At 34.8% G+C, this 12,823-nt stretch overlaps 1 protein-coding gene across 1 annotated transcript in view; it reads left to right on the forward strand.

The window, feature by feature from the left end:
* Positions 1-12,814, forward strand: part of PLS1 (plastin 1) — a 35,124-nt gene extending 22,310 nt beyond the window's left edge. Inside the window, exons 10-17 of the mRNA XM_015871471.1 lie at positions 1,329-1,424; positions 2,821-3,016; positions 7,743-7,821; positions 8,424-8,538; positions 9,254-9,387; positions 10,291-10,414; positions 11,350-11,474; positions 11,901-12,814. Of these exons, the coding sequence (XP_015726957.1) occupies positions 1,329-1,424; positions 2,821-3,016; positions 7,743-7,821; positions 8,424-8,538; positions 9,254-9,387; positions 10,291-10,414; positions 11,350-11,474; positions 11,901-12,036 (1,005 nt within the window). The 3' untranslated portion in view covers positions 12,037-12,814. The remainder of the gene's footprint in view (positions 1-1,328; positions 1,425-2,820; positions 3,017-7,742; positions 7,822-8,423; positions 8,539-9,253; positions 9,388-10,290; positions 10,415-11,349; positions 11,475-11,900) is intronic.
* The last annotated feature ends 9 nt before the right edge of the window (positions 12,815-12,823 follow it).

A 12,823-nucleotide genomic window follows, 5' to 3' on the forward strand; every position in this document is an offset into this window, starting at 1 on the left:
ATATGTATGTTAATCCTACATTTTTCAACAATGAAAGAACATTTTGATCTCATATATTCTGTTCAGTTGCTTGTACTGCATATTTTCACACCGCAATGCAGAGTGAATATTTCCAATAAGGCTATATTCAAAACAGTTCCAGCATTTTTTATTAGAGCTACTTAAGACAATTTGCACTATCCAGTTAGTTGCCTTTTTACTTGGCCATCTTTCTCTGCTTCTGGATTTGCAAAAACCGTAATTTCTTTCTTTCGTTTTTTCAAGGAAGAGTATTACTTAAAAAGCTTTTCTTGGTGCATATGTGCTAATGTTTATTGCGTTTTGTACCTAGCATTTTACAGAAGGGTACAGAGGAAACAATTTATGGAAAGAACAGTTATTCAGAGAGGTTTTTGAAGTAGCTTCTGTTTCTTGATCCAAGGATTGAGTAACTCCTCAATCACTATTTAGCTGATGTTCCAATTTAATGACCCAAGGGTATTGAAAGACATGCTGGTTCCTTGTGCTCATTTTCAGTCATTCTACAGAGTACTTTAGTACTTTAGTTAAGTCCGGCTCAAGAAACAGAGAAGAAAACTATTTTAAAACTAAAAGAAAGGGAGCCATATTCCCTGTGGTGGTAAGACACCTTCTGTACTCACAGAAGGAGGAAAAAAAAGGAAAAAGGCTAAGTGCTAGTTCGTAGCTTTTTGAATGTCACTAAGAAGACTAATATTAAAGCAAGCTAGGGTTTTGTGTGAAAACTGCTAGTAGATTAGAGGTGATATATATTACGTAAGAGAAGTATTCAATACTTTCAAAACTAGTAGGTTATTGGTTTTTCTAGTTTCTTAGTTGGGGAAGGAGAAAGAGAAGCATACTAAAAACTGCATTTGTCACTAGATTAATCTTGAGACTAAGTAAAAAGAAAAAAAAATAGATGCAGCGGCTATTTGGAAATAAACATCTAAGAAACTGTTGGTTTAAAAAGAAGTGTGAAGGAATAAAATAACACTCAGAAAAAAAATCCAGGCTTTTTTGTTTCTTATTTTTGTGAGTAACCTATATATATATTTCCCTTAATTGCAGATCCCTAGTTCACAATCAGTGGAATTAATATAATTAGCACTGTCCAGAACAACTAGCTGTCATTTCTGTTCTTTTAGCTGGATTAACAGGCTCTATGTGAATATGATAATAAAATGGCTCAAAGACATTATCAGTATTCACTGTAATTAGAATGGCATATTTTTGATTTATGTGACTTCTGAATAAGGCTAAAATAGCAGTAAATACTGATGAAAAGCTATGTATTTGCTCAATTTCTTAATATTATTCTTCTGTTGTAGGATTCCAGAGCATACTACCATCTGTTAAATCAGATTGCACCCAAAGGAGGTGAATTTGATGAAATGCACGTTGAAATTGACTTTTCAGGGTTTAATGTAAGTATCCTGAAATCTGAAAGATAACTCTAACCCTAATCCAACATTCTAGTGTCAAGGCTGTCTCAGAATCCCATTTGGCTTTTGTAAAGCATATACAACCTCAGCAAGATTTCTCAGTGCTATGGAAGATGAAAGGAAAAAGTTCCAGAGCACTGCTGGAACAGGATTATGCACCCTCCAATTTAAATTTTTGAGCTGTTTTACTTACGTTATTGTACAGCTATACTGTGGGGTTGGGTCCTATGATATTAGTATTACAATATCCTACCTCGTTTCTGTTGGAATTAAAGCAAGGAAAAAAGGGTAGGCTTCACATATCATGCAGAACATGCTGGCCTTTCCAATAAACAGCTGGGAAGTGTAGCGAAGTGTTTCCTTGCAAGCCATTAAGGGATAGAACTGCTGAAAAGCTTATCTAGGTGTTGAAAAAGCTTTTGATGCTGGTTGGAAAGTTTACTTGGAAAATGTGTTGTATATAAAATAGAACTGACTGCCTATGATATATGTAGAAATCTTAAATGAAATCTCATTGTTTGTTGTAATAATGAAAACTCAACTGAAAATTATGCATGCATAATTTTATAACTGAATTTTAGTCCTCTCAATTTCCTTCAAGAGGAGTGATCTGTTTAAATTTGTTGCTTCAGTTCATTTTTCATGAGGAGTGAGAAAGAATGGTGGGTTTTTGTTACTTTTTTCCCCAGTGAATTCCTATAGTTTGCAGCTCATTACAGAGAAATGATTATATAAACCAGTATCAGTAACATGCATGCATCTTTGTTGTACAGTAAGGTTCTGGTTGAGTGTACCAATGTTGAGTTACTGACTTTATTCCAGCAGTATATTAATTATTAATTTCCCTCTATTAACTTCTAGTCCTGTGAGGAGGTGAAAAGTATATGCTATGTTGTTTTGAAGTCTTTGTTGTTCTAGCCAGATTACTATTGAAGATAAAAAAAAAAAAAAGAACAAATTGTCTTTTCATACACCTTACACATTATATCAACTGGAGGGAAAATATGTGATGGAAAACAAGGTGATGTTCTGATAAGTCCAAACTCTCTTAAAGTGGATTTTGGAGATAATCTGTAATTACTGTATTTGAGAATGTCACTCTAAAGCAGAGATGGTGAACCTATGGCCTGTGTTTCAGAATGCATGATGAGGGAATCAACAGCCTGAAAACAGAAACAATCTCTGGCTGCTGTGATTCAGGCATGCTGAGCAGACAGCCACAAAAGCGAAGGATAGAATGGAAGTGAAAGGAAAAGGGGAATTGTTATGGGCTGGAAGAGCTAGCTCAGATTTTGGAGGAACAGGTCACGATTGGATAGACTGCAGATTTGGAACATGCTAGTATTTGTTACAAGTTAATTTTTTTCTTTTCTTTTAGGATAAAAATGACTTGAGGAGGGCTGAATACATGCTCCAACAGGCAGACAAATTGGGCTGCAGACAGTTTGTAACTCCAGCTGATGTGGTTGCAGGCAACCCTAAACTCAATTTGGCTTTCGTTGCAAATCTCTTTAACACATATCCAGCCCTACACAAGCCTGACAATTCATCTTACGATCTCACTTTGTTAGAAGGTATTCAACTTACTAAGAATATAGGAAATAAGAATGTTAGTGATTTCTGCTTAAGTATTCCTCCTAGGCTGTGATGTAGGATCCCTGTGTGATGGTGCCTGTGTTAACACCAGCATATAGAGCTTTTTCATTAGCTTTCAGTATAAGCCTATAGTAGAAAAGACCCCATAATCGCAAATATTGGAATGTGGGATTTTGATTTGCTTCTATTAGCCTGACCAAAGGATATTCCTGAATAACCTTCTGTCGTTCATTTGCAGGAGCAAAACCTATCCACTTATTCACTTTCTGGGTTCTTCTTGCCATATTGTTTATATTTTAGCTGATTAACAAATTCTAGTTTTTCCTAATTGGGAAAGCTATTACTGTGTTATAGTCTTTCCAAATGCCTTTGCAGGTTTTGTTATTACATACACACATATGCATGTGTGTATGGTTGATTTCCTTTTAAAAGAGGGAACTTTAAAAAAAAAAAAACAAAAAACGTCTCTGTATCAGATACCTAATTTGGTTCTCATGTATCACTAAGCTTGTACTTTAATTGTACTGTTCAGAGCCCTCTTGCTAGAGATAAAGGAGTAATTGTTAGCTGTCTTTGGCTGTTACCCTTTTTGTGGACCAGCTATTCTAGGATAATGAAACAGTCCTACCAGTGTATTTCACAGTTGTTCACTGATCTCAAAGGAAAGGTGAGAGTGAGGGTTGACGCACTTGGGAGAATCATCAACAATGTTAACACATTCCTCTGCACTGCCTACTCCTGCCTTCCTCATACTGTTCCTATCAGGTTTCCTTTCCATCTAGGTGAGTCCATCTTCCTTTGCTTCTCATTTTTTCATAAGTTGCCTGCTCTGCTGCATCCCTGTTTCACAAACCTTGTGTTCCTCAGACCACTCTTGTTGTAGGCTTCCTGCTTTTCTTGTTTCACGGGTGCCAGCTGTGGTAGAAGTATCAAAGCACAGGAAGTAGTCAGCCGTGATATCCCTGGTGTCTGCAGTCCCCGCTGTCTGGGAAAAATCATTGAAGGAAAACCCTGCTCTTCCTCTGCTGCAGTTTTCTTGGAAATGTATACTTTTGAAATTGTATATGGGAGCTGTGTGAAGGTAGAAAATATTCAGCTCCTCTCTTCTATATATAAACTTGCAGCTGGGATTTGATGGGTCAAATTGATAAGAGTTATCGTTAGCATTGCAAAAGAAACAGATGAACTACTTTCTGAACTCTGATAAAATACTTAGATGAAATCCAAGTTTCAGCCATAACCATTAGGAAAAGTCTTAATCACTTGCCTGCTGGATTGCTGTTCTTTAATGGCCAGATTTGAGTTAATTAAATTTTCGGGATGGATGATAACCATGCCATTATTATATGTTTAAAAGCAAGTAAAAGACTTTTCTGTGCCCCTAAATAAGAACTCCTGTGTTGTCAATTAGGTCTCAACCATCAAAAGACGGTGTTGTTCCTGTGTTTTTTCTGCTTGTTTTTCATAAAGTCCTGTGTTTTGACTTATGTTTTCTTAATGTAGTTTTAGACAAAATGTCAAACATTCATTTCTTTATAGCTTCATCATAGATGCTCTGTTGTAATCTGACTCATGATTTATAATGCTTTCCTGTTTTGCTTCATGAAATGCAGATTTGACCCCTCCTAATGTAGGTACTGTATTTAGTACTTTTCTGTACTCTGTGAAAGTATTTATTCTGCAGTTCTTTCAGTGTTTTTATTTCTAGTTTTTTAATCATTTCTGTCCTCTTATGTTGGTTGATTTTTATTTTATTCTTTCTACTGCTTTAATATGCCGCCATAAATAGAAGGAAAAAACAAAGGTTTAATATGATGCATCTAAAATGGGGACAAGGCTTAAAAAATTCAAATACCATGTGGTTCTTTCTGGGGAACTAACCTGTAGGTGCTTTCCTTGAACCAACGCTTAAAGCTGTAGACTTGTATGAGTGAGTAGAGGAAGTCCTTAGTCAAATCCCATGTTTTCTATGATGGTTCCACCTAAAAAGTGTCACGGCTGTTCTCTTGTGTACAGGGTGATGAAGGCTAGGTGTAATCTGTAGTCTGAAAATGCTTAAAAAGTCTGGTGACAAACATTTGTACATGAGAAAATTTCCCCTGATGAACTTTGAGGGGGGGGGGGGGAAGAAGAATATCTGATACTATGTGGGATGGAAGGAGAAGGGGAGTCCTTGCAAAAATGCATGACTTTAGGGTGTTGTTGCTCTGAGGAAAGTTCTTACTTGTAGGAAAGGTAGCAGAGTTTGGGCTCTAAATTGCTCTAAACTTTCCCATTTTATAGGGAAAAAAAAAACATGGCTGTATGTCCTCTCATGTTTCATCCGGTGTGCCTGTACTCTGAGGTTGTGGCTTACTCCACTAGCAGCCTTCAAGGCCTGCTCAGGCCTGCTGAACTGAGGGATCAAATTGCATTGCTCTGTTACCTTTCAGAGAGAATCTCAGGTATTTGGAACCCTGTGGATCTTGACCATCCTTATGACTACTCCTCACTCAGTTCCATAGTACAGTGATCTGAGAGAAGAAAGAGATGGCTATAAATATAAAGGATACTACCAAATTTGCTCCTCTCTCTTTTGTGTAGCTCTGTCCCCTTTCTGCAGTTTTCCTATGATTTTGGCTATCTGCTGCACCACTCAGCAGAAGATGTGCTCCTGGTAGGATCACAAGGTATATTTTGAATAAAAGAATGGAAAGAAAAATTTGGTTGGTACTCAGCCATCTGGAAAACTTAAGAACGTTTGTGTTGCATGATGAAGACATTTGTTTAAAGTTGGCATATTAAATGTTTTACACTGCGTTGCTGATAGACAAAATGGTGCTCTTACCTCCTGCTTGCCTACTTTAGATTCTTTTGTCAGCATGCGTTGTAAAATTGTCTGAGTGCAGTTGCCAAGTTTGTCTTTGTAGCTACACTTTTAGTAAGAGTTCAATTAGTAATCTGCTTGAATTATGTCATCTTCTTTATCTCTTCTATAGAAAAATTCTGATTTTTTTTATTGCTTTTAAGAAAATATAATCCTTTATTATATTTCAAATTTTTGTGGGAAACAAAGCTGACTGCCCGAAGAACTCACAGAATAGTATTTTTCTTTCAACATGTGTTCATCAGTTAATTTTTGTTGATTTTTTTTACTAGTGAACCTCTGAAACAAAATCTTAGGTTGAGCAGGTTGAGCTCCATGTGTATGATCTCATAACTTAGGAGGAAAATACATTATGTTCACTCTATTGCTGTATTGTTAATTGGAAAGTAACTAGTAATCTGGCTCACAGGTGTTTTTTTTTATGAGCATTGTTGCAACATATCAATTACAACTGAAATTTATAACAGAAATATCAGAATTCAAACTATGTTTTGGTTATATACACGTATGTGTGTATATTTGTAGCATTCCAGGACTTTTTTCTATAAAACAAGATATTTGGGTTAAAATTGTAACCTCTATTTGAAAATAGAGCTATGCCGTGACATCAATTTTGTAGAAAGTAACAATAAGGAGGCTTTCTTTTTAATCTAATGATATGTGTTTGCTTTGCTTTTCTATAGTCAGCATGAATTGCAGAACAAAAACTGCTTTCATACCACATAGACCTCATTAGACAAACTCAGTACCATTATACCTTAAGGAACGAGCAAAGCAAAGCGTTCTTCAGATTCGCACATGTTTCAGTTTGGTGAAATCTGTTCTATCATTCTTTGCAGAGATTTGAAATGTTCTTTGATGTAGGAGGAAATGGCTTTTGCAGCATTGATTCACAAACAATTGGTCACAGGTCCTTTGTTAGGTAATGCTGAACATAGGAAATTTATGTATTAATGTAACCTTAACACAGAGCACTAATTAAGGGGCTCATAATTGCAATATGCAAGAACAATCTAAGTCAAGAAAGAAGGGTTTTTGTACTGGATTTTTTGCATTTCTCAAAAGTTGTAAAGTAACTGGTAGGAGATGACTGGAATGAATTTATTGAATCTATTCTGTTGGAAAATATCAATCAGAGCTGAAACTTCCAGCTGCTCTGGCACTGCCAGTTAAAACTGCAAGAACAATTAGCCCCTTTGGTAGTATAAACAGCATCACAGATGTTCCCAATATATTGTTGCCCTGCTGAGTCTCCAGTGTTTAAAAACTGAAAAGGTGAGGTCTTTTGCTTTGGAGGATGTTCACAAATTAATACAGAAAACTTAATGTAGAGAGAGTAGAGCTGTGGGGTTACTGGAGTTCAATGCAATTGCAGAGTGTTAGTATTAACCTTTAATGAAAAAGGCATTTCAGACTTGTGATAATACTGCTGAATGCACTTCACGCTGATTATTTTGGTTGTAGGAATTGTTAGCTTAGTTAATTGTCACCATCTGCTCTGTAATATATTCATTATCTAAAAAGAATCCCAGCAACAATCTATTTCTTTATTTTATGAAACTACACTTACTAAAAAAAAAAAAAAAAAAAGTCTGATAGCACTCTCTGTACTCATTGTCCAGAACTGAGGGACCCTGAACTTGATAAGACTCTGAATTTGATAATCCTCTGCTCTATTGGTCAATAGAGATTATTATTATGAAAAGGATGAATTCAATTTTGAGGGGAAAAAAAACGTTGTACAGGAGCTGGAACTTGTATTTAGCTGAGTCATTTAGATGTTGCTTACTGAAATGTTTTCTCCAAGTAATTTATACAGATTATATCTGTCACTGTAGGAGAAAGTAATGAAGAAAGGACATTCAGAAACTGGATGAATTCGCTGGGTGTAAGCCCATATGTTAATCACTTGTACAGGTAAGGCTTCGTAAGTAATGTTTTCTTTTCAATGGGATGTAGTAATGTGTTGGTATTTGTAAGAATACAGTAACAAGGAAGATATATTTCTACTGACGGTGAGTTCCAAGTTTCTCTACAGTATGTTTAGTCTGTGGAGCCCCACTTAGTAGTACCAGATTCAGATATTATACACATGATCAAGAAATAGATGAGTGCTGTTAGCATTTGTTGTTTCTGATTTACAACTGCTGTGAAGCAATACTCTTTTGTAGATAGTTTACAACAAAAAAGGTCAGTTTATAGGTAGTTGAAAAGGTTTATCAGGAATGCAATTTAAGTTGGGAAGATAATACTGCTAGTTTTCTTTCACAAGAGATGTATATTGGTTAATAATAGCCTTCAGAAAAATATATCTGTCTGTACAGATTAAGGAGGAGTATTTAACATTTTGAAATGCAAAAGTGTTCAAGGAAAATTTGGATGTTGTGTTGAGTGACGTGGTTTAGTAAGAACTATTGGTGATGAACAGATGGTTGGACTGGATGATCTTCTAGGTCTTTTCCAACTTTGGAGACTCTGTGAAATTTTTTACTTAAAAATATTGTTTTACTCTTGTTTAGTGACCTCTCTGATGCTTTAATAATCTTCCAACTGTATGAAATGACTCGTGTGCCAGTTGACTGGACTCATGTCAACAAACGTCCTTATCCTCTACTTGGTGGTAATATGAAAAAGGTATGTGCATGCTACAGATACAGTTTGATTTCACAGGCTCTAACTGTCCTGCTTATAGTAAGCTGGGTTGTGTAAATCGCTGAGTACAGATGTCCTGCCCCGCCCCCCCCCACCCCCCCCACCAAAAAAAAAAGGAAAAAATCTTACAGCAGTTATCTTGAGAAATAAAACGCTGTATAGCACTTCACTCTAAAAATGTGGACATCGTTGAGCAATATAATGTTTAAGGTTTAATTATATATATATACGCACATATATATATATAAAGCAAGCCTGGCACATCTTTTGTTGTCTGATACTCTTGTGTCATGAGGTGTTGCTTTGCCAGGAGAACTTGTGCATACCTGAACTTTCATTTTGAGATCATTTTTTAGTTAGAAATATAGTTGGAAAAATACTAGAAATGGATTTTTTTTAAAAAAGCCAACAGTATTTTTTTTCAAGTTGAGTTTTGATGTATTTATTATTTTGTTGAAAACAAAGAGAAATTGTTTTTCTCTGGTGTGAAATAAGGTTATCATTTGAATTTTATGTAATTGTATTTAAATTTACAAGAATAGTAGAAACTGTGCAGTATAGAAAGGCTGGAAATGTTTATCTCCAAAATGTAACAGAAACCCAAATTGATTCAACCTACGCATAATTTCTATGTCTGTATTATAGAAATATTGAGTTTTTTTCTTTTTACATTATTTGCACACCAATTTATTTTTAGATTGAGAATTGCAATTATGCAGTAGAACTTGGGAAGACAAAAGCTAAATTCTCCCTGGTTGGTATTGCTGGACATGATCTAAATGAGGGCAATCCAACGTTGACTTTGGCTTTGATATGGCAGCTGATGAGAAGGTAAGTTAGACATAATACATGATGTATATGTGTGTGTGTTTATTTGCCACTGTTTCTACATCAAAGGAAATGAAGGTAATTCTTCAGTTTGTCTAACAGGTGCACTGATGCATATTTTATATATATATATATATATATATATATATATATATATGCATTATATGCATATTGTACTTACATATTATGTATGTACTAATAACTGAATATATTTTTATGTAATGTGTAACAACTGAAACAACAGCAATGTGTGTTCATGTACACATCCATTTATACATTGACAATTAAAAACTTAGATACTAAAAATTGTTATTAAAATTTCACATTCTTCAGTAAATATAGAAGTATGTAAATTCTTGCATGTATTTCATGTATTTTCTGGAAGCAGGGAGTATTTAAATATTTGCAAAATCAAAAAAGAGATGATGTAGGTAATAGGCATTAAAATTGGAAGAATTTGTTTAAGCCATTGCAGCTGTAGTAAGTAATTTGTAAAATTAAAATCTTGTTTGTGCACTGAGAGCAAATAATATAAATTAATTTCAATAAGATGTTTTTGCCATGTGTTTTCTGCAAAATTTTCTTACATCTACTCTGAAACAGTCAGTGCTTTTTCTTTCTTGGGCCATTGCAATTCAGTTGTCAAAGTGGCCGAATGCAAGGGAGCCATTTCAGCTTATAAAATAAGATTATCTCTAATGTGCTCAATAAGAAACATAGAATGAAACTACATCCCAGAGTTAATAATGTTCATAGCTATTTCATTCTTCTAACAACTGAGAAATCTTGCTCAGGAAAAATCTAACTTGTAAGGGTTTCTTATGAAGACAAGTACTCATTGCTGTGCTGAAGTAATATTTTACTTCTGCTTGTAGATTTAACTCAGACTTATTTTCTTCATTCAAGGTATACTTTGAATGTGTTATCAGACCTTGGAGAGGGTGAAAAAGTTAATGATGAAATTATTATTAAGTGGGTGAATCAGACACTTGCAAATGCAAATAAGAAAACTTCAATTACCAGTTTCAAGGTAATCAAATATATTTGTCTTTCTTCTTTCCACTTATGATCATATTTGGGATTTTTAACCTAACAGTCTGGGAGGGAAAGTGTTTTGTTTTGGTTTTTGTTTTTTAATTTTTTTTTTTGTTGGTTTGGTTTGGTTTGGTTTTTTTTGCTTTATTAGCAGCCATTCAACAGTGAGTGTGTATCAGAGCCACCAGAGGGAGCTCAACCAGCAACCTGCTGTGTCTTGAATGGCACTGCTGATATGCCACAGGCCTAGTATTGTCATTATTGCTCATCGTCCAGAAATAACTCAAAATGCTAACGGGAGATTTGTCCTTTTGGCAAATATGAACAAGCTGATAAATGCAGCTTTCCTTTCATGTACTTAAAATGTTAAGAAGTGTTTAAAATGAACAAAGTATGTCAGGTGCATCATGCTGCGTGGATCTCATACATTAGAAATGGTAGTTAAGTGATTGCGCTTGCACACAAATGTACCATTTGTGTATGGGTTTATTGTATGTACTGAAACAGCTGTGTGAACATGGTTTGCAATGGAAACATAACCTAGCAAGTTAAATATTTAAGAGCTTCCCAGAATACCATCTGAGATGCAGAATGAGTGGATCATAAACTACAGCGGAAAATAATTGTATTATGAGAAAAGAGGAAAGTGAGACAAGTCAGGGAATGCAAAAAGCTATTTGTTGACTTGAATATCTGCTCCGTGGGCTTCTTTTGAAGTTCCCTTTTGTCCTTAGGGAAGGGGGAAAACTCCTTTTTAGTCAATTTTTACACATATAAAAATGGTATTAATATCGATTATGAACACTTTAATTTTGATGACCTAAAAACGTTTTAATGTTGTGAAGAGGCAAGATTTCTTTCATTGTGAAAGCAAAATAATGAAAGGTAATATATTCTTTATACTAACCTTTTAAGTGTCTTTTCTTTTAGGACAAATCAATTAGCACTAGTTTACCTGTCCTAGATTTAATAGATGCAATTGCACCGAAAGCAGTTCGCCAAGAAATGGTCAAGAGAGAAGATCTTTCTTATCAAGACAAATTGAATAATGCCAAGTAAGTTTTAAATGAAAACTTTATATTTTCATAAAGTGCAGAAATACATGAATTATACCTTATTTAATATGATCTATCGATTTCAGAGAGGATTTATGCTAATGTTAGTTGATTTGTTTCAGAGAATGTTTTGAATTCTAATATTTGAGAGCTATTTTTTCTAGCAGTCTTAACAGCTGCACATTAATAATACTTAATAATAACCTGCCATGATCCCTACGTTTTTGAGAGTCATAAATGCTATGTTAACCAGTAGCAAAATGGCTACCAGAATTGTTAATGCATTTTTTTTTATTCACAGTAACGTTCATTTTCACGAGGTGCTGATTTAACAGGCATATCCTAATGTTAAAATCTGTTGTTGCTATGAATCTTCACACATTAGTAGATGCTAGTTAAATAATGTATTTTCTCTTGCTTTCCAAGGTATGCCATTTCAGTTGCTCGAAAAATTGGTGCTCGTATATATGCTCTCCCAGATGATCTGGTTGAAGTGAAGCCAAAAATGGTGATGACAGTATTTGCATGTTTGATGGGAAGAGGACTGAACAAAATAAAATAATCAAGAGATTTAACACAACTTCCTGTGATGTTAAGCACAACAAATGCTTCACAGCTTACAGAATTTTGAAGCTTAGTAATGAGAGAAATTGTATGCACAGATATACTCATTAATTACATCCTACCGTGTTTTTATGAAATTGAATGAAATTTTAATACATTGATTATTTATGGTTGCTACTATCTTCAGAACGTTTATTATAAAATTAATATTAAATTTGTGTTGCTTCAAAAACAAACCAACCCAACTGCATCAATCAAGCATCAGTTTATTTAGCACGTAACCACCTGTATCATTTTACTTTTTTTTTTTTCAGTACTTATTAAGAAACTTTCTTTTTTGGAAGCTGTTAGTTAAATTGTCATACCCGTATCAAGATGCACTCCAGTCCCTATTACATTACTCTGAACTTCACAAGTTATCATCCTTGCCTTATTCTTTAAGAGTTTAAATCCTGTTGAAACCAAAGTCTTGTCTTTGACTTCAGTCAGAGCAAGTGAACGCCAGTGATAATATGTGGAAGCTGATGAACATTCATAAAGCTGGTGAAACTTTTTGTGGGAATCATCTTTAAATGTAGTAGCTTTGCTGTTGAGCAAGAACTTCGATGGTCTGTGTCCTGAGGAAAAAAGCCTAGTGGGCAGAAATGTGATCATGTTGTTAGATCTGCACATATGTTACCTATTTCAGTTGAACTGCACGTGAGATTTTTTTTTAATTGTAAAATATTGTAAAAGTGAAAAATAAAAGCCTGGCCTGTCCAGAAGGGGTCCTTACAGGTTGTTCC

The sequence above is a fragment of the Coturnix japonica genome, chromosome 9 (assembly GCF_001577835.2).
Source record: "Coturnix japonica isolate 7356 chromosome 9, Coturnix japonica 2.1, whole genome shotgun sequence".
NCBI classification, from domain to species: Eukaryota; Metazoa; Chordata; class Aves; order Galliformes; family Phasianidae; genus Coturnix; species Coturnix japonica.